This window comes from Microtus ochrogaster, chromosome 10, assembly GCF_000317375.1.
Source record: "Microtus ochrogaster isolate Prairie Vole_2 chromosome 10, MicOch1.0, whole genome shotgun sequence".
In the NCBI taxonomy this organism is placed as follows: domain Eukaryota; kingdom Metazoa; phylum Chordata; class Mammalia; order Rodentia; family Cricetidae; genus Microtus; species Microtus ochrogaster.
The window spans coordinates 80,852,187-80,871,309 of NC_022016.1; the positions used below are offsets into that span (position 1 = coordinate 80,852,187).

Genomic DNA, 19,123 nt, shown 5'->3' on the forward strand with positions numbered 1-19,123 from the left:
GGGCGGGTCCCTGGCCACCGCGGCACCGCCCCGCACTCGCGTCCGCGGCCCTGACCTCCCCTCCCCCCCACCGCGATGTCCCCCGGGGCGAAATTAAAGTTCTGCCGGAGTTTGGGGCCCGGTGGCGCGGCCTATGGCCGCCCGAGTGCCGGGAGCGCGCGGCCCGCTCTGTCGCCTGCGGGGCTGGCCGAGGGGCGGGAGCGAGCGGCCTGCCCGAGCAAGTTGGGTCCGCGTTTGAAAGTGCTGCTCCTTTGCTGGAGGCTTTCGGAGGTCGGCCCGGTGTCCCCCTTCCAGCTGGCCGAGCACCTGAGTACGGGTGGGGGTGGTGACAAGTTGCGGGAGCAACCGCAGGGAATGTTCCCGGGGCCTTGGATGCTCCGCCTTCTCGGGAGAAAAATCCCTTTTTGTGGTGGGTGCTGTGCGGCCCTTGAGAACGGCCCCTGAGCTGGCCGATCCTGCCGGCGTCGTAAGTGCGCACCTAAAGCGAGCGGTGCGTTCTCCATTCCGACTCGGTTCTAGGAACATTTGGGTGTCCGGCAGGCATCCCGCCCCTCCCAGGAGAGGAGGATGTCCCTCCGAGCCCCGAGCTGCAGACACTGGGCCTCCCCCTCCCTGCCTTGGCCTCCAGGGAGTCAGGTTTGGAGAGCAAGGCGAGATTAAGCAGCTGGTTTTTGAAATCACTTAATTTTTCTTTAGAGCCACAGCTGCAGTTTGTTTTCAGAGTGGAAAATCTCTAGCAAAAATGCCGATGTTGGAGCTCCCGATAGGCCTGCAGGGACAAACAGATAAGGCGGGTGCCAGGAGGTGGACTCTAGACAAGCTTTTTTATCTTCTAGCTAGTTTCCCAGTATTCTTGGCACAGAATCTTAAAACTCCTCTTTCTACCTTAAGAACACTTTGTTGTTTCTTGACCCCAACTCACCTTATCTTGTTTCTAGACTGTAAATTCTGCAGTGCTGTGTGAGTTGGCAATAAAAGTTGCAGCTTGCTTTGTTTTGGTCAGCTTCACCTCCTGGAGTTTTCCTCACAGCCCCTTTGTTTCCCTCCACAGGAGTACTCCCCCAGCTGTAAGAGGCGCCGCACTGTTGAAGACTTCAACAAATTCTGCACCTTCGTCTTGGCATATGCTGGCTACATCCCCTACCCGAAGGAGGTAATGATTACAGTTTGCAGCCTCAGCCTTGACTCCCTGCTACAGGTGCTTTAGCAGTAGCGGGTCTGGAGGCACTTGGTGCCAGCTTCAGGCAGCAGTCTGGCGGGGATCAGGTTTTTGGGAACCTAGATGAGCTCAGACAGGGAACAGGGAAGTGATTCCAAAGCTTTCATAAGCTTCTCTAGAACTGACTTAACAAATAGATTTCCATTTACTTATTTACTTATTTTTGGTTTTTCAAGACAGGGTTTTTCTGTGTAGCCCTAGCTGTCCTGGAATTCACTCTTTAGACCAAGCTGGCCTTGAACCACTTCCCTTAAAGGCTTGTGCTGCTATGCTCAGCTGTTATTTTGTTTGGCTTTTAAAGAAGGTCAAAAATTTGAAACTAACTTAAGTCACTTAATTGAAAAATACCTGTTGTGAGCCAGGAGTGGGGCACGCCTTTGATCCAGCATTCAGGAGGCAGAGGCAGGCGGATACCTGAGTTTGCGACTGTTGGGAGAGCAAATGGAGGTGTGCTCTTCCTTCTCCAGGGAGACTGAAGCTGAGAGAAGGCGATTGGAGTAGTGGTTTCTGTAGGGTCTTGGAGGGCGGGAAGAACTCAGGGCCCCTTCCTTGCATGCTAGGCAAGCACTCTGCCACTCCAGTCTCGAATTGCACCTTAGCCTTGACTGTGAGCTTTGTCCTGGCTCTGGGCAGGAACATCTCAGTGAGGGAAGGTGTGCCGTCCTGGTCTGCTGGCGCCTTAATACTAATGAGGTCATGTAAGTTTGATGCTGGTTGGAGCCCAGGTTCCAAGTTGTGCTTGCTCAGTGTAGAAGGACTGACCTGCTTGGAGGCTCCTAGCCCTGGAGGCTGCGTAGATGACCAACCATGCCCTGTTGCTCTCTGTTTCAGGAGCTTCCCTTGAGGAGCAGCCCCAGTCCCGCCAACAGCACTGCGGGCACCATCGACAGTGATGGCTGGGACACGGGCTTCTCTGACATCACCTCTTCTGTGCCCTTGCCGGTGTCGGACCGCTGCTTCAGCCACCTGCAGCCTTCCCTCCTGCAGCGGGCAAAGCCCAGTGACTTCCTGCTGGACAGGAAGAAGACAGACAAGCTGAAGAAGAAGAAGAAGAGGAAGCGGAGGGACAGCGACATTCCTGTGAAGGAGGGGTACAGAGGGGGTTTGCTGAAGCTGGAAGCTGCAGACCCATACGTAGAGACCCCCACCAGTCCCGCCATACAGGATATTCCCCAGGCTTCTGCTGACCCCTGCTCAGGCTGGGACTCTGACACTCCCTCAAGTGGCTCTTGTGCTGCTGTGTCACCTGATCAGGTTAAAGAAATAAAAACTGAAGGGAAACGGACTATTGTCCGGCAGGGGAAGCAGGTGGTGTTCCGTGATGAAGACAGCACTGGCAACGATGAGGACATCATGGTAGACTCAGGTGAGTGCTTTGAGCAGAGGGTCTAGGCCCTGGGGTGGGATCAGGGGGGAAGTGTGGAAGGGCAGATAGGTGCTCTTAAGAGTTGTTAGCTCCTGGGTACAGTCCAAGATTTCTGTCCAAGTCTGAGTATGAAAATGACGTAGCCCCTCCCCCCCCCCCCCATGGCTCTCAGCACTCTTTGGGATGAAGTAACTGCCTTCAGAGAGACACCAGCTCAGCTAGTGCAGCTGGTGTGAGTGTGGCCACACTCAGGCCACCGTGTGCTGGGTGTGCAGCTCCCAGGCAAGATGGCTGGCCTCAGGAGGTTCTCACTTGTCAACCGTTCATTTCCCTCCAGATGACGATTCCTGGGATCTTGTCACCTGTTTCTGCATGAAGCCCTTTGCTGGTCGCCCCATGATAGAATGTAACGAGTGCCACACCTGGATCCACCTGTCCTGTGCGAAGATCCGCAAGTCCAATGTTCCGGAAGTGTTTGTCTGCCAAAAGTGCCGGGACTCCAAGTTCGATATCCGACGTTCCAATCGCTCCCGAATGGGCTCCCGGAAGCTGTTTCTGGACTGATTTGGAGCTGGCCAGGAGATAGGCGGGACTCGAAGGGCCCGGGCTCTGTGGCCTCCCTTAGTTGAGGACAGAACTCCCGGCTCTGGTGCGGGCAGACCCTGCCACTCAGGTGCCTAAGCAAAGGACTAGCTGTCCAGATAAAACTGTACATAGCCAGTGAGCAGATAAAATGGTGGCCAAAGCTGCTGCTCCAGCTGTGTTCTCGGTACCGGAGACAGACTGAGCATCAGGTCTATTCGAGCTGAGTGCGGGCACACAGGATCATTAGCCAGTTCCCACAGTTGGGAGCCGTTCTAGCTGTCAGTCCTGTCTCCTCTGTGCTTGGGAGTGGAGTTGTTCTGTTCCCCTGGCCTGTGTTTATTCTCCAGTGTTGGTCTATTATCACAAGTGTCTATACAGCAGCCGTCCAAGTTGTCTGCCCCTTTGTGATCTCATTGTCCCTGCCTTAGTTGTACTTCCTGGGCTAGGGAGTTGCTTCCTTAGAGATCTGGTGTCCCCAAGAGGAGCCCTTGGTGGTGGGTGAGCAGTGAGTCTTTGGTTTTCACTGTTTGTTGAAGGGACAGTATGTACCCACTTCTCTACAGAGCGGGGTTGTGGGTGGAGGTTGTCCTGTGTTCATAACTCAGTTCTTGTTTTGCACGATGTAAAAAAACCATTTTTTCGCACAATACAGTCCAAAGTGTTGGCCAGTGTCTTCCTACATGCTGTCGGTGGTCCGTGCCCCAGGGTGCCCAGCACCACCCTCTGTGGAAGCACTTGGTTTCTCTGTTCTTCATCTGCTCCAGTAGCAGCCCCCAGATGATGCTGTCCTCAGGACCTATGTGCTGTTGGTTTAGATGATGGTTAGAAAGAATTCAAGGGCATCCTGCAGGGACTGCCCTTACTGTACACAGGCTGGCCTGCTGGGTTCCCGGGGCAAGGCACAGGTTTGGATTAGTGCTGAAACATCAGCTTGCAACAGTGTGCGGAGTTGGAAAGGTGTGACCCAGAGCCCTGGTCTGGGTGAGGGCTGCCCCACACCTGGACACTGGTGGTCTTAGGGCTGGAGACGAAGAGGGAGTGCTGTGGCTCTCAGGGGGTCCTCGTTCTTCAGCACTTCTGATGCTTGTTCTCAGCAGTGTTTGGCAAAGCAGTGGGTATATTTCTTAAGTATTGTTTCTTGTTAGGCATGAGACAGGGAAGAGTACCCAAGTAGGTCCCATTTCTTCACCCTGTGTAACACCTTTGCAGGGTCACCAGGCTTTCATCTTAAACACCAAAGGAGCTCAGACTGTAACGAGGCTAATCAGAGCCCTTCTTGGGGGGAGGGAAAAGGGTGGGTCTCAGTGTCTTTCACGCTTGTCCAGTTTAAGTAACTGTCTTAGTTTTTTGTTTGTTTTTAAAGTCCTGTTGCTCATATTAAAGTACAGAAACATACTCATTGCTGAAGCTCAGTTGGTCGCGTAGATCTCAAGGGAGAACTCTGTTATAGTGAAGGAGCTGTTCCAGAAAGTCTTGTCCCCAGGCTATTGTCTGGCTCTGACTGGAGTAAATACCCAGGACAAGTTAAGAGGAATTTGCCAAAGACCTGCCCCATGACAGTACTTGTCCAGTATCCTCACCCTGAGAAGAACCAAAGTTCCAGTAGGTGTTTTTTTTTTTTTTTTTAAAGTGCATTTAAGAATACTTGGTTTTGTTGTGGTTTGGTGTGGAAGGCCATTGTTGTTTGTGTCCAGAGATTTGATAGCTCTGGGATACAGTGACACTCATCTCAATTTGTTTGCTTGCTTTGTGTTTTTAAGGGGAGTTTTCCCTGTGGGTGGTTTGGGGGTAGATTGAGCTGGGCAGTTGTCATCAGCTTCTTTATGCAAACGGGGCATGACCCTTCTAGGGGCTCCTGGTTGATGCTAGTGATGTGTGAGGGGAGGGAAAGGTGTCACCCCCAAAGTAGACCCCTCCCATTGGCTTTGGCCAGGCCAGACACAACATCGTTTACATGGTTCTGTGTAATTATAAAGTTTATGTGTATAAAGCAAGCTGTTTCTGTGAAACTGTATATTTTGTAAATAAAGATATTGCTACTTTGAGGTTGGTGTCTCCTGAGTTATCCTGTGCTGAAGGACACTGCGTCTTCCCAGTCACTTATCCAGGTGGTGACTCTGGCAAAGCTGACTTGTTTTTGGCATTTAGCACAATGAAAAGGACGGTGATTCCTGGTCTGCTTCCCCAGTTATCTCCTAGACCCAGTGTAGCTTACTGACAGGCTTGAGCACTAGGCAGAGGCAGGGGGATATTTGAGTTTGACGCCAGCCTGGTCTACAGAGCAAGTTCCACAAAAGGCTCCAAAGCTACACAGAGAAACCCTGTTTTGGAAAAGGGGAAAAAAAAGGCTTGTTCCTCAGTCATTCTGTCTCCACCAAAGGTGGTGTGCCCACCCCCAGATTTACCTGTGCTTCAAAGCCACAGCCTTTGCAAGTTTGGGATTGAAACTTAGGTGATAGGCCTTTAAGCCCAGCATTTGGTAAGCAGAGAGAAGCGGATCTGAGAAGGGGTGAGTTTGCAGTGCTAGACTTCTGTCCCCCAAGTAGCCAAGAGGGTACCTCCCGTGGGTACCCCCTTTATCTGGGAGGCTGATGGGGGAATGTGATGGGTTCCAGGCTAGCCAGTCTCCACCTGTTTTTAAAAAGATCCAACTCCTCCTACTGCCTACAAGCACCTCAGGGACCTTTAAAATATTAGCTGAGTTGAGGGTTGACACCTCTGGTACAGGTTTCCAAGGTTAATAGGGCTTAAACTCTTGGAGGCGGGGAGCAGAGCAAGCCAGGTTTCAGCCCTCTGAGCCCTGCAGACCCCGCCCCTCAAGCTCCGCCCCTGGGGCCGCGTACTGCCATCTTTGTTAGGGGCAGCGGGCTCATCTCCGAGATGCCGAAGTCGTGCGCGGCCCGGCAATGCTGCAACCGCTACAGCAGCCGCAGGAAGCAGCTCACCTTCCACCGGTGAGGGATAGGAGGCTGGGACCCGACCCTGTGTAGCAGTCACGGGCCCTAGTGCACCGGGCGGAAGCTCCGGGAGACCCAGGGTGTGCGGACGAGGTGGACCGGGATTGCTGGGAGGGGACGGCTGGGGCGTCAGAGGTTGTTCCCGCAGCCTCAAAGCCCGAACCCCGCCAGCCTCTCTTAGTGCAGGCTTGGGCTAACCCATCTTGCCTGGAAGCATTAGGTGCTTAGTGTAAACAGGCTGCGCGTGGGTGGCGTCTGGCTGTGTCCCTACGCTGGCCCCTTACTGCCTGCGTCACCTCGAGGGAGGCCCAGGCGGAGGTGCATGGTCTGGAGGAATGAGCGCCCTCCAGGATGGCCGGGCCGCATGGACTTTGGTCGTGGGAAGGTGGTGGGTACTCAGCCCTGTAGTCCCAGGACTCCTTCCCTCAGCCCAGCTCATGCGGAGCCCTTTCCAGGGAAGCGCCCTTCAAGGCGCCAGCTTCGAGCAGTGTCTGTGCCTCCGGCGCAGTTCACCGAGGCCTGGCAGCCTGCGCCGCACCGGGTGCTCCCCACCCCCCGCGGGGCCTCAGTACACAGTTTCAGTGCTTCTACCACGGAAAAATGCACACATCAGTTGGCAGCCCACAGACGACTCTCCACTGGCACCCACTTCCAGTCTCTTCTCACCTGCCCACAGGGAGAGCCAGGTTTGAGCCTCTCTCTCCTCTTCCCTCTCCTTTCCTCCCTCCCTCCCTCTTTCCACTGTTGCCAGAGTCATGCTTGCCCCGCACGCGCACTTGAGTTCTTTTCTGCATAGTACTCCACTGAACATGTGTCAGAATTGTGCTCTGCAAATGAAGGGCCTCTTGGTGCCTGCATGGGCAGTTATCCAGGGACCTCTGTCTCCTGGTCATGTTGCCGTGTACTCAGGGACAGTCACCTCCATTCACCCTCGCCTTTTTCTTCTTTTTTTTTGTAAATAATTTTTATTTCATATGCATTCATGTTTTGCCTGCATGTCTGTCTGTGTGAAGGTGTCCAATCCCCTGGAACTGGAGTTACAAGCGGTTATAAGCTGCTACATGGGTGCTGGGAATTGAATCCCAGGTCCTCTGAAGTTAAGAGCTGGTGCTCTAAGCCATATCGCTAACCCCCACCTTTTGTTTTTAAATGTTTTATTTATTTGTGTGTGGGCACAGATGCCACAGTGCAGGAGTGGAGGTCATAGGACAGCTTCTAGAGTTGGTTTCTTTCGCCCACCATGTAAATCATGGGGACCAAACTCAGGTTATCAGACTTGGCAGCCAGTGCCTTCACCAGCTGAATCATCTTGCTGGCTCTAATTTTTTTTTTTTTTTCCCCAAGACAGGGTTTCTCTGTAGTTTTGAAGCCTGTCGCCTGCCCTGGAACTAGCTCTGTAGACCTGGCTGGCCTCGAACTCACAAAGATCTGCCTGCCTCTGCCTCCCGAGGGCTGGGATTAAAGGTGCACACCACCACTGCCGGCCTAGAATGTTTTTATTAACACAGTTATCACATAGACTGGTAAGCCCCTAATGATTTTTTCCTTCTGTGTGCGTTCCATGCTTTCATTACTCACCTGTGTGACCTTTCTCTCAGGCGGTGTTGCTCCTACTTTTCTGAGAGAGCAGAGGTCTTGTGTCGCCCAGGCTGGTTTTAAGCTGGATCTTCCTGCTAGAATTCCAGGCCTGCACTGCCACGTCAGTTCTTGCTTGGGCTTTGCCTTTGTCTTACCTGACTTCTCACTAGCTTGTGACCACACTGGTCTTTCCCCCAGAGTCCCAGGACACATGTGACCTCTGTCCCAGATCGCCCTTGTCCGTCTCCTCGGCTGAGTCCTCCCACTTCCCACACTGAGTGTTGACGTGTTCAACATGGAACCAGAGTGCTGAAGTCTCCCTGGCTGGCAGGTTCTGCAGGGACATCCCTGGGCACATGTGCCCATCTGCCACGCCTGTTCTTGGGCAGTCGAAGAGCACCTTGAACACCTAACATTCCAAACTTGTGTTCACCCAAACCTCCTGTCCTCCATGGCAAACACGAAGTTCCTTCCTTCCCATTGCTTCATGATCCACAGGCAAACCTTGAAACCTGGCCTTTTCTTTTTCTTTTTTGGTTTTTCGAGACAGGGCTAAAGGCGTGTGCCACCACCGCCCGGCTCTTTTTCTTTTGTTTTGAGACAAGTCCTTGACTGGCCTGGAACTTGCTAAGTAATGAGGTTGGTTTGGAGCTCACCTGCCTCTGCCTCCCGAGTGCTGGAATTAAAGTCTCGCGCCACCACCGCCCAGCAGTTGTTCTATTTTTGACAGAAGGTCTCATTCTGGTACTCCAGGCTGTCCTTGAATTCAAAGTGGTCCTCCTGCCTCAGCCTTCCCATTGTCTTGCTTTCATAGCATGTTCCCCCATCTCCAGCACTTTCTCCTGCTCGGCCCTGGTTCTCAGCCTGGGTGGACACATGCTGCCTTTCCTTCCCTTCTCTGGAACCTGCAGAGACTCACACCTATCTAAAGCCTTGTGTCACATGGTCCTTTGTGAAGGCCACTTGCTGCAGGGTCTGTTCAGGTGTCACCTTGCTAAGGACCACAGGGCCACCTCCTGTGGTCAGCTGCTGCAGCACTCACAGTCCACCTCAGCTTGCTTTGCTGCTGTCTGCCACGCAGGCTCCTGAATGGCAGGGACTTGGTCCTATCCACTGCCACGTTTTGGCAGGAAATTGAGACATGGTCAGAGGTGAACTTTTTTTTTTTTTTAAATTTTCTTTTATGTGCATTGGTGTCTTACCTGCACACGTCTGTGAGGGTGGATTTCCTGAAACTGTAGTTACAGAGAATTGTGAGCTGCCATGTGGCTGCTGGGACTTGAACCCCGGGGTCCTCCGGAAGAGCATTCAGTGCTCCTAATCACTGAGCCATCTCTGTAGCCCCAGCGGTGAACTCATGAAGGAAGGAGAGTTGCTGGCACGTGCTTTGGAAACACAGCTCTCTTGAGCTCTTTTGCCATGCTCGTGATCCTGGGTTTTCATATATGTGCTGATAACAGCCTTGGTGAGTGTCCGGATTTTAGGGTAAACAAAGTGGACTACTGAGTTCCTAAGGCTGGATCATGGAATGCTGTGCCCATAGGTTCCCGTTCAGCCGCCCGGAGCTCCTGAAGGAGTGGGTGCTCAACATTGGCCGGGTCAACTTCAAGCCCAAGCAACACACGGTCATCTGTTCTGAGCACTTCAGACCCGAGTGCTTCAGCGCCTTCGGGAACCGCAAGAACCTCAAACACAATGCCGTGCCCACCGTGTTTGCTTTTCAGAACCCCGCACAGGTAAGGTGCTGGTCTGACGTCCAGCCAGTGGGACTCTCTGTGTGCTGAATGGGGAGCTTAAAAAGAAGCTGGGGCTGGGGTGTAGCTCAGCTGGTAAGAGTACTGGCCCAGGATGGAAGCGGCCTTGGGTTCGAGCCTTTGCATTGCATAAACTATGGTGCAGGCCTGTAATCCCATAATTTGGAGCCAGAGGTGGGAGGGTGAGGCCAGCCTGGGGTACACGAGACCCTGTCCCACCCCCCCAGAGAGAAGAAAAGTAATTTCAAACACTTTTAGCACTAATGTGTGCTTGCTGAGGCCTGGGGCTGCTGTTCCTTTGGTAGAGGTGCTTGCCTAGCATGCACGGAGCCCTGGGCTAGATCCCCAGCGCTGCAGTCTAGGCTGTGGCTGTGCATGTGTGCAATCCTGCCATTCCAGGGGTGGAAGCAGAAGGATCAGAAGTCAGTCATCCTTGGGGTTTGAGGTCAGTCTGAGGTACATGAGAGCCTATCTCACAATAAATAAGAAACCCAGGTACGATGGCACATGCCTGTAATCTCAGCACTTAGGAGGCAGAGGCCAGAGGATTGCCACAAACTCCAGCCTGAAGTATCTAGTGGTTCTAGGCCATGTTTATAGGGTGGAGGTTACGGCTCTTAGGTGGGAAACTAGGGGCAGTGGTCAGAAGCTGGAAGAGATCTGAGCAGGTCCACTTCACAGTCCTCAGTGGCCCCAGGCTAAGCTGGTGGCAAGAAGCTGCAGATGGCCACTGTGTGCGCTGCCAGCAGCTGCATGACCTTTTGATGACAGGGTACTGTAGGGCCAGTGTTCACCCAGAGGAGTCAGGTCCTTGGAGCTGTGGGGACCTGTTCAGGTGCCACTGACCCAGGATTTGGGGAGTACACCTAGTGTAGGCAAGAGTCAGCACAGCTGGATTCAGGCTGAGCAGGGGGACGTGGCTGTACCAGGCCTGTCTGGCCCACGGTTAGGTCCCACTGTGTCCTGCCTGAGCCACGGCTGTGTCTTAGAGCTGGTGAGGGAGAGATGCCGCCTCTTGTGAGGGTTGCAGTGGAGGGCAGTCAGGCAGTGCACTCGCACTGAGTTTAGTGAGCACTGAGAGAGTATCTGGAGAAAAGCGGAGTGTCAGGTTTGAATTCAGGATGCTTGCTTTCCCAGAGGAAGCTGTGGCCTCAGGCTCAGTGGGTCAGAGGCTAGAGCCCCGGGAGTTGGTGGGAGGCAGGCTCTTACTGCAGATGCGCAGGACTTGGCTGCAGCCTCCGGGCAGGGATTACTCAGGGATGGACAGTGGCAGCTGCCTGAGGATCCGGTGTCTGCCAGCTCAGCCAGCCTGACTCCGCCTGCCTGCTGTATCCAGGTCTGTCCTGAGGTGGGGGCTGGTGGGGACGGCACACTGGAAGAGTTTCAGCCTCCAGACACTGAAGGCCCTGTGAAACAGGTAAGACCCTTGGGTACAAGCTGGTCTCAGAAATGCCCCAGAGGACCCGACAGATGACAGAACCAGAGCTTCTCCTAAGACCACCGTCGGGATTTCACAAAGGGAAGTGGGGGAAATGGGGCTGGAGCTAGACCAGAAGGGTAGGGGGCATTGTGACCCAAGCTCAGAAGCCTTCCTGCTGGGGACACAGGGCCACACCTGGACAGCTCTTACTACTGACCTCTGTCCTCAGGTCTTACCAGAGAGAACAGAAGCAATGGAGGCTTCTGGCCTGCCAGCCGGCCCCATGGGGTTAGAACGGCCCTTCCAGGGACAGCCGTCCGATCACAGCTATGCCCTTTTGGACTTGGATACCCTGAAAAAAAAACTCTTCCTCACGCTGAAGGAAAACAAGAGGCTCCGGAAACGACTGAGGGCCCAGAGGCTGCTGCTTCGGAGGACATGTAGCCGCCTGCGAGCCTGCAGAGAGGGACAGCGGGGACCACGGGCCAGACGGCCAGCACAGCAGAACTGAGCCCGAGGAGGCTCTGGGATGTGAGGAAGTGGTTTTCGTCTTTGCTGTGCACATTCCTACTACTGGTGCTGCAAGGCACCTTGAGACTGGCTAGATAGGATGCCCTCATCAGGGGAGGGCCCAAGTGCTGGGGAACCCGAGGCACAATCTCGGGTCTCCTAGGCAGCTGTGGGCCTGTCTTGTAACAGTGACCAAATGTTAGGAGTTGTCACAGCCCTGCCAGAGATAGCTCCCCGAGGGAGAGGTGGCCATTCCTGCAGTCCACCTCCAGGAACACGGCTAGTCTGTGGGGTCCTTCTCACCTTCCCAGAGGAGCAGTTCTGAGGGCAGGGCAAGGGTCTCCCACACCAGCCTGTATTTTTGACGACTCTTTCTGGCCTGGTCTGTGTAAATATGGAATAAATTCTTTGAACTCTATTTAAGGCCTGCTGCTTTCACTTTTTCCTGATACAGGAGTGACTACCGCGGCCACAGGACTGATTGACAATAACTAAACAGATAAATAAGTGCACGTGGGGCGGGGCTGCAGAAACATCTTCTCCCCTGGTTAAGAGCACTGGCTGCTCGTTCAGAGGCTCCAGGTCCTGCTCCTGGCACCTACACGACGGCTTACCACCATCCAACTCCAATTCTAGGTGGTTTTTGTTTCTTTTTTTTGTCCCCTTCTGATCTGAGGGCACCCTGTAAATACCTGGTGCACACATACAGGCAAAATACCCACACACGGGCTGGAGAGAGAGCCCAGCTGTTAAAGGCCAGACTCACAACCAAGAACAGACAGACTATCTAGACACGAAGACTGTTTGAAAAAGTGAAAACGTTAAATGAGTAGAGGCGCACACCTTTAGTTTCAGCACTCGGGGCTGAGGCAGGAGAATTAGGAGTTTTGGGCCAGCCTGGACCACACAGCCAGACCATGATTAAAACGCAAACACAAAATCTTATGTCTAATTTCCTTATTTTGAGGTTCTCAGGTAAAGCTGAGTGTGGAATGGAAGCCAATGGTCTAAGCTGAAGCAGCAGGGGTGGGAGAGGCCTAAGGCACTGTAGCTGTCTCCTACCCCTTCCTAAACATACACGCACCGACGGACAGAGCGGCCTCAGCTTTCAGGTCAGGTTTATTGTTGGGCAGTGCCGCCACAGTCAGCTTCACACAGAAGGGGCAGTGGTGCCCAGGGAGCCACAGGCCACTGAGTCGGGCTCATGCAATAGTGCAAACCGCACATCAGTCTGGGGCAAAGAAAAAGCCTCTTAAAAAAAAAAAAAACAACAACCAAAAAACAGAGGTAAATATTACAGAACTGAATGCTCTTAAAAACCGAAGGGTTGTGAGGATGGTGAGGCAGTGTCTGCCTTCAGCAGTTACTGCTGGGGGACCAGAGTCAGAGTCACCGCTGCTGTCACACCTGCTCAGAGGGTAGAGCTTGCAATGACAGCCACCAAGTGTGCAATGCACTAGAAGGGGTCTGGGAGCGGAGGCTCCTTAGGAGGAACCTTGTGAGAGCCTGGCCTGGCAAGCAACAGCACTGCCTGCTGGGCGCTCACTAGAGGTTCAGGTACCTGGGCCAGCCTTGGGCCCACACCCAGGAATTGGCAAACTTGTGCCCCCACTACCTGCAAAGGTCCCCTCCTTCCAGCGCCGCCCTATAGAGCTTTGCAAGGCAGATGTCTTGTGGGTGGGGTGCAGGGACCACTGGCAGCAGGATCTTTCTTTAGCACGGTGGGCAGTATGCCTGGACAGTGTACCCTGGGACCTGGAGTCTCCCCTCTCTGTCCCAAGCCAGGGCCTGGAGGAATGATTTGAGAAGCTCTGGAAGGGGAAGAAAGAGACTAGTCTCCAAACCTGTTGTTCTCAGATAAAAAGCAGTTTTATAAACCCACAGTCCTCTCCAGTCCACTGTGTAATGTTCTAGAAGAGAAAGGTGGCTTGTGGGAGTCTACTGAGCAGCACGCGACACACCTTCCTTTTCATGTTTCCCAGGTGCAGCGTGGGCTTCAGGAAGAACACCATGTTGAGGGTGTCCCAATGCCTCCTGAGAGCAGCTGTGCACGGCCACTCATGAGGACCGGGCGGGGTGACCTCAAGAGTCGGTTCAGGCGCTGTCCTCCAGGAACATGATCCTTGGGAAAGATGTGGCCATGCTGTGGTCTGGCCAGGGTGGGGCTCTGCAGTCCTCACCCACAGCACCCACGAGGCTAGGCTGTCTGCATGTCCCAACACATAATTGATACAGCGCCACCTTCTTGAGGGATAAACAAAAAACATCTCATGTCTGGGTTTTCCTGCTCCAAAGTTGTAGACTCCCCGGAAAGTATTTTGTAGCCTTTTTACTCAGGGTTCCCAGTAGTTTATCCGTCTGTGTCGATTCTGTGAGCTGGAAAGGAAAGCACAAGTCAGGGGAGCAGAGGACAGGTGGGCTTCCTCTACCTCCTGCACAAGGCCGGGCAGGGCAGCTGCATTTCCTGTGTTCTGAGGCAGGGCTTTTCTATGTAGTCCATGGTTGGCCTAGATTTCAGACCCCTGCCTCCTGAGTTCTACCACCCTTAACCTGAAGCACCCGCTTCTGCACCCAGGGCGAAGGGTCACTTCCATGCAGCCATTCACAGCTGTGGCAAGAATGGTCATCCTACGCCATCTTACCCCATCTAAAAGTTCTGAGACTGTTCTGCCTGAATGTATGAATGAACCACATGTATGCTTGGTGCCCATGGGCAGAAGAGGGTGTCAGATCCCCTAAAACCAGTCACAGATGGTTGTAAGCCACCGTGTGGGTGCTGGGAACTGAACCTGGGTCCTCTGCAAGAACAAGAAATGCTCTGAACTGATGGGCCATCTCTCTAATAGACTTTTTGCTTCCTGCTAACAGCCCTGGCTCTGGCTGTTCTGGAATTTCCTCTGTAGAGCAGGCTGGCTGCTGCCTCCTGAGTGCTAGGGTCTTTTTTTTTTTTCTTTGTTCTTGTTGTTTTTCAAGACAGGGTTTCTCTGTAGCTTTGGAGCCTGTCCTGGAACTAGCTCTTGTAGAGCAGACCGGCCTCAAACTCACAGAGATCCGCCTGCCTCTGCCTCCTGAATGCTGCGATCAAAGGCATTTGCTACCACCACCTCTCGGCTAGGTTTTTTTTTTTTTTTTTTTTTTTTGAGTTTTTGAGTTGAGCTTCACTGGGTAGCCCAGGCTGACTTGGAATCCATGATCCTACTAGCTCAGCTTCTTGGGTGCTTGAGTATCACACCTGGCCAAGAGCGTGCTCTACCTCCTCACGACTCAGCTGTCGACACTGAGAGCACTACTCACACTGCTTTGGTATCCTCAGGGCCTCACTGTCAGGCACCATCACCTGATGCAGCACGCCTCGGAACTGGTACAGCACTCGCAGGCTCTTCTCCTCCCCAACACACGGGTCATAGAACCCTGGCAACCCAGCCTGCAACAAACAGAGGGTCGCCGTCAAGGCCTGCTCCGCTCCTTTCTGCCGCCAACATGGACGAGGAGCTTGATGAAGCTGGATGAGATGGAGTTGTTTACTTAGGCAGTGCTAGACTGGCCATCAAGCCCCTTCTCTCCCGTCCAGCCTGAGGCCGCGGACAGCTGAGTCCACACCCCTTCTGGAACTCGCAGATAAACGGAATGCAAGTGCCAGGAAGGCAGGTGTGGGCTACTCAGTGCTCACTTTCGGATGAATTTTAGGGCCCACGGGAGCAGAAGTGGTTCCAGCACAGAAGCTCTCCGGACTGTGGGGAAATGGTCACTGCAGGCCTGACCGTCCTGTCCCATGGAGCTGCACCCCAGTCTGGGAACAGGTGGCCTTGGTGACTGACTAGTCACGTACCTTGGAGGCCTCGGTGAGGATGAGCTTGGAGTCCTTGACCAGGCACTGCAGCGGCACGGTCACATCAATCACCTTCACCCTCTCATTCTTCCTGCTCTTGTCGTTGACAAACTTCCCGTACCAGGCATTCACGATGATGAGCCCTGCAGACAGCGGCAGGGGTGACCCAGGCTGTCCTGCCACACCCCAGTGCCCAGCCCACAGAGGGGTGCCTTCTCACCCATTCTGGACTCTTCTGCTTCGATTATTCTCCGGACAGACTCCTGCATCAGCCGCACCTTTGAGAGAAGACGAACATGTCGGGGACCCTGGACTGTTTTGGTAAGAGCATGACAAACACCCAGTTTGTGCCCATGTCAAGATGTCTGCTCAGGGACTGCAGGGAAAGGAGCACAAGCCTTGAGTGTTGGGGAGTCCCCTGACAAGGCAGAACCCCACGCGATGACCCCAGTGGAAGGGGCAGCACCTTTTCCTCCTTCTCAGTGATTCTGCACATGGAGTTCAGTGAAGGATGAGAAATTACCGAACACAGTATTTCAAAAGAAATAAAAAGCTCTACAGTGATGAGTTTCAAGGCTAACCTGGGCTACATAACAAGTATGCGGTCATCCCGAGTACTGTGGGGTCCTGCCTGAAGATAGACACTTCGTGGGAGCAGCTGGACCCCACTCTCCTTGAGAAGGACTTGTGCTCTCTGTGGAACACACAGCTGGGCAGGGCTGTGTGCTGCCCCCCAAATTTGCCTGGGGACATGCGTGGCCTCATGCAGTTTTTCAGTCCTGTGCCTTTGCTGCCCTTCCTCTGGTCACAAGAACCCCATGGTACCCTGCTGTTCAGTCATGATGCTTCTGCTCCCTCAGCTCCCCCAAAAGGAGGAGTACGTAGAGGGAGAAGACAACCCCGACACTTCACAAACCTTGTCTGGCCCTGGAGGGCTGTTTTCCTCTCAAGGCACAGACCGGAGTCCCTAGAATGTGCCCACAGGTCACAGAAGGCAATAAGGTTGTAAAATGAGGGGGAGAAAAGCCCTTGGGCTCTGGGATTAACACAGGGTAAAGGAGTTCCCTCTGCAGTCCCAGTTCAGCAGGATGGGTTGGAGAAGGGAACAGAGCAGGCTGCCCTGGGTCTGGACTCTGCACAGTGGCAGTGGGACACTCACAGCAGCTTCTGCCTCTTGCTTCTTCTGCAGGACGTCACTGGCTGTGCTCTCCCTTTGCTTTTCCAGTTCCCTTTCAGAGAGAAGCAGGGCACAAGTGACTCTATGGTGAGCAAACTGCGCCCTCTGCTGGACAGAGCCCAGCATGCAGCCCGCGAATTAACTGGATTTCTACTTCTAGAACTTCGAAGATACTTCCAAACACAACCCCAGGCCAGCCTTTGAGCTGCAGGCCTGTGCATCTCCCTTTAGTTTGAGATCACCTTCCCTGTCCACCTCCTCCATGGAACCTCCCAAACTGCTGTTTCCTTAGGAGAGGAGAAGACTCCAGCAGGCAGAGACAATTCAGACTACTTTGGATGCACAGAAATGCCCACTCCTACAGCAAACAGAGGCACTCGGGGTCAGCCCACACAGCGCTGCCAGATGGAGGACATTCTTTGCTCCAGGTCTTAAACATCCATGGAAACTCAGCCTCTAGACTAGTAACAGGTCACAGGCAGCTAGAAGAGGGATACCCTGTCTCCCACTCAACCTTAGTGCCCCAGTGTCTCTGAGGCTAACACGGGGCCTCTCCATCCCTTGGGTTTCCAAGGGATGCTTGGACTCAGTTGTGACTGAGGGGAGGGGCTCCCTACAAGAAATTTCAAAGCTAGGTCTGTTCTGTGGTTTCCATGACTACAGTTAGTGTCACACAAAACAGACCCATTCTACTTCTAGTTCAGCGCCAGGGTGAGATGTCTAGGATACAAGAGAGGGAGACAACATTTGTGCTGGCCCTGTTTGAAGCCGATTTTATAAAGCAAACCGAGTCATTTCTGAGGGTGGGACAGACTGGCTAGAAGGGAGCAACCTGCGGCTGCCGCTGCCAACAGTGACACGGACCATCAGGACCTGGACACCATGCTTATACTTCCCCAGCATTAACCCGTTCTTTTTCTAGGAGACACAGTCAGCTCTCCAGTTTAGAGGAGACCGAGGTGGAGGTTCTTAGTGCGAAACTCACTTCTCTTTCTGCGCCCTGAGGTATGGTTTGATGATCAAACGGTGCATTGCCAGGTAGATCACCAGTGGCCCCACGGTGGCGTAGAAGACAGCACTGGGGAGCAGCTGGTCCGTCAGGTGGATCGGGAAGAAGTAGGTCTGACTGGCCCTGTTCAGCCTGCGGGAAACACAAGGACACACACAGGGTGTGTCAGGTCCCACGGAGCAGCAGTGGGGCTCAGCCACTGCACGCCAGCTCCAAAGCTGAGCTGATTACCAGTGAACTTGACTACATATGAAGACTAGGACTAGGGACTGACTGGAGAGATGGCTTATGGCTATGAGCACTGGTTGCTCTTCCAGAGGACCCAAGTTAGCTCCCCAGCACCCCACAGTGGATAAGCCCACAGCTGCCTATAACTCCAGTTCCTGAGTTCTATGTAGATAACTATGCAGATGCCCACTGTTAGCCTCCAAGGGCATCTGCATACTTATCTACATATAAACAGACATTCACACATAAGACACACAAAAAAAATCTTTTTTTTTTAAAAAGAAGATAGGGCGGTCCTTGGACTTCCCACAGGTCAGGGAACCCTGATGGCTCTTCAAGCTGATGAGGGAGAGGGACTTGATCAGGGGAGGGGGAGGGAAATGGGAGGCGGTGGTGGGGAGGAGGCAGAAATCCTCCATAAATAAATAAATTAAAAAAAAAAAAAAGAAGATAGGGTTTCTCTGAAGCTTTGGAGCTTCTCCTGGAACTAGCTCTATAGACCAGGCTGGCCTTGAACTCACAGAGATCTGCCTGCCTCTGCCTCCTGAGTGCTGGGGCTAAAGGCATGCGCCACCACTACCCGGCTAAGACACAAAAATAATAAACAACTAACTAAATAACAGAGGCTTTATTCATGCTTTGAGACGAGGGGCAGGGAGGTGGTCGCCCAGACTGTCCCTGAACTACTAGGGTCAAGTGACCCTCTTGCTTCAGTCCCCCTTAGTCGGTGCCACTGGGCTGGGCGTCAGATTAGTGTTTATTGTATCTTTTTAAAAAAGATTCATTCATTCATTCATTTATTTATTATGTACAGTGTTCTGTCTGTATATATGTCTGCAGAACAGAAGAGGGCACCAGATCTTATTATAGATGGTTGTGAGCCACCATGTGGTTGCTGGGAATCGAACCCAGAACCTCTGGAATAGCAGCCAGTGCTCTTAACCTCTGAGCCATCTCTCCAGCCCGTGTTTATTATATCTTAAAGCAAAGTGCTGTAGAATATCCTTTTGTACACTGTGAAGAAGTGACACTCGGATTGGTTTAATACAAAGCTGACCGGCCAATAGGTAGTCAAAATTTCCAGGCAGAGAGGGTGCTGGGAGGAAGGTGGAGACACCAGGAGACTCGGAGGAAGCAGCATGGATGGTACAGGGTAAAGGTAACTGAGCAACGTAAAAGAAATGGGTTACGAGATAATCAGCCACGTAGATTAAAAAGTATGAGTTAAGTTATAAGAGCTGGTTAGAAACAAGCCTTAGCTATCAGGCGGGCATTTAGTTTCTGTGAGCTGGCAGTACAGAGACTCACTACAACAAACACACGGAAGCTCTGACAGCAGCGGACAGGTGAGCATGAGCACCTGTCCCACTGCATTGATGGCTGCCTTGGCGGAACCCAGGACCTTGTGTGTGCTAAGCACACACTGCCCCAATTCAGCTACCCACTTAGGTATGTATGCAAGAATGCACTTGTTTAAGACAAGGTTTCCCT

The 19,123-nt window shown here is 53.1% G+C and overlaps 3 protein-coding genes across 6 annotated transcripts in view; 2 read left to right on the forward strand and 1 right to left on the reverse strand.

The window, feature by feature from the left end:
- The first annotated feature begins 43 nt into the window (after nucleotides 1–43).
- On the forward strand, nucleotides 44–5,201 carry Phf13 (PHD finger protein 13). The gene is made up of 4 exons (XM_026782339.1): nucleotides 44–270; nucleotides 1,052–1,153; nucleotides 2,051–2,585; nucleotides 2,923–5,201. Exons 1-4 carry the CDS (start codon nucleotides 76–78, stop codon nucleotides 3,147–3,149), a joined length of 1,059 nt encoding a protein of 352 aa, XP_026638140.1. The 5' UTR covers nucleotides 44–75; the 3' UTR covers nucleotides 3,150–5,201.
- Nucleotides 5,202–6,027: 826 nt separating this feature from the next.
- Nucleotides 6,028–11,807, forward strand: Thap3 (THAP domain containing 3). 4 transcript variants are annotated; one of them, XM_026782246.1, is made up of 5 exons: nucleotides 6,028–6,124; nucleotides 6,583–6,813; nucleotides 9,249–9,441; nucleotides 10,796–10,876; nucleotides 11,109–11,807. In XM_026782246.1, exons 1-5 carry the CDS (start codon nucleotides 6,051–6,053, stop codon nucleotides 11,388–11,390), a joined length of 861 nt encoding a protein of 286 aa, XP_026638047.1. In that variant the 5' UTR covers nucleotides 6,028–6,050; the 3' UTR covers nucleotides 11,391–11,807. The 4 variants fall into 4 exon arrangements, with proteins under 4 accessions (XP_026638047.1, XP_026638048.1, XP_005353721.1 ...); XM_026782247.1 differs by lacking the exon at nucleotides 10,796–10,876; XM_005353664.3 differs by lacking the exon at nucleotides 6,583–6,813.
- A 1,433-nt stretch (nucleotides 11,808–13,240) lies between these two features.
- Nucleotides 13,241–19,123, reverse strand: part of Dnajc11 (DnaJ heat shock protein family (Hsp40) member C11) — a 51,158-nt gene continuing 45,275 nt past the window's right edge. Inside the window, exons 11-16 of the mRNA XM_005353666.2 lie at nucleotides 17,381–17,536; nucleotides 16,378–16,447; nucleotides 15,439–15,496; nucleotides 15,219–15,361; nucleotides 14,684–14,813; nucleotides 13,241–13,765 (exon numbers count right to left, since the gene is read on the reverse strand). Coding sequence (XP_005353723.1) covers nucleotides 13,740–13,765; nucleotides 14,684–14,813; nucleotides 15,219–15,361; nucleotides 15,439–15,496; nucleotides 16,378–16,447; nucleotides 17,381–17,536 — 583 coding nt within the window. The 3' untranslated portion in view covers nucleotides 13,241–13,739. The remainder of the gene's footprint in view (nucleotides 13,766–14,683; nucleotides 14,814–15,218; nucleotides 15,362–15,438; nucleotides 15,497–16,377; nucleotides 16,448–17,380; nucleotides 17,537–19,123) is intronic.

Coding starts and splice junctions, on each gene's coding strand:
- Phf13 (XM_026782339.1), top strand. CDS start 76: ATGTCCCCCGGGGCGAAATTAAAGTTCTGCCGGAGTTTGGGGCCCGGT. Junction 1,154..2,050: donor ACATCCCCTACCCGAAGGAG/GTAATGATTACA, acceptor TCTCTGTTTCAG/GAGCTTCCCTTGAGGAGCAG. Junction 2,586..2,922: donor GGACATCATGGTAGACTCAG/GTGAGTGCTTTG, acceptor ATTTCCCTCCAG/ATGACGATTCCTGGGATCTT.
- Thap3 (XM_026782246.1), top strand. CDS start 6,051: ATGCCGAAGTCGTGCGCGGCCCGGCAATGCTGCAACCGCTACAGCAGC. Junction 6,125..6,582: donor AAGCAGCTCACCTTCCACCG/GTGAGGGATAGG, acceptor AGCCCTTTCCAG/GGAAGCGCCCTTCAAGGCGC. Junction 9,442..10,795: donor CTTTTCAGAACCCCGCACAG/GTAAGGTGCTGG, acceptor TGCTGTATCCAG/GTCTGTCCTGAGGTGGGGGC.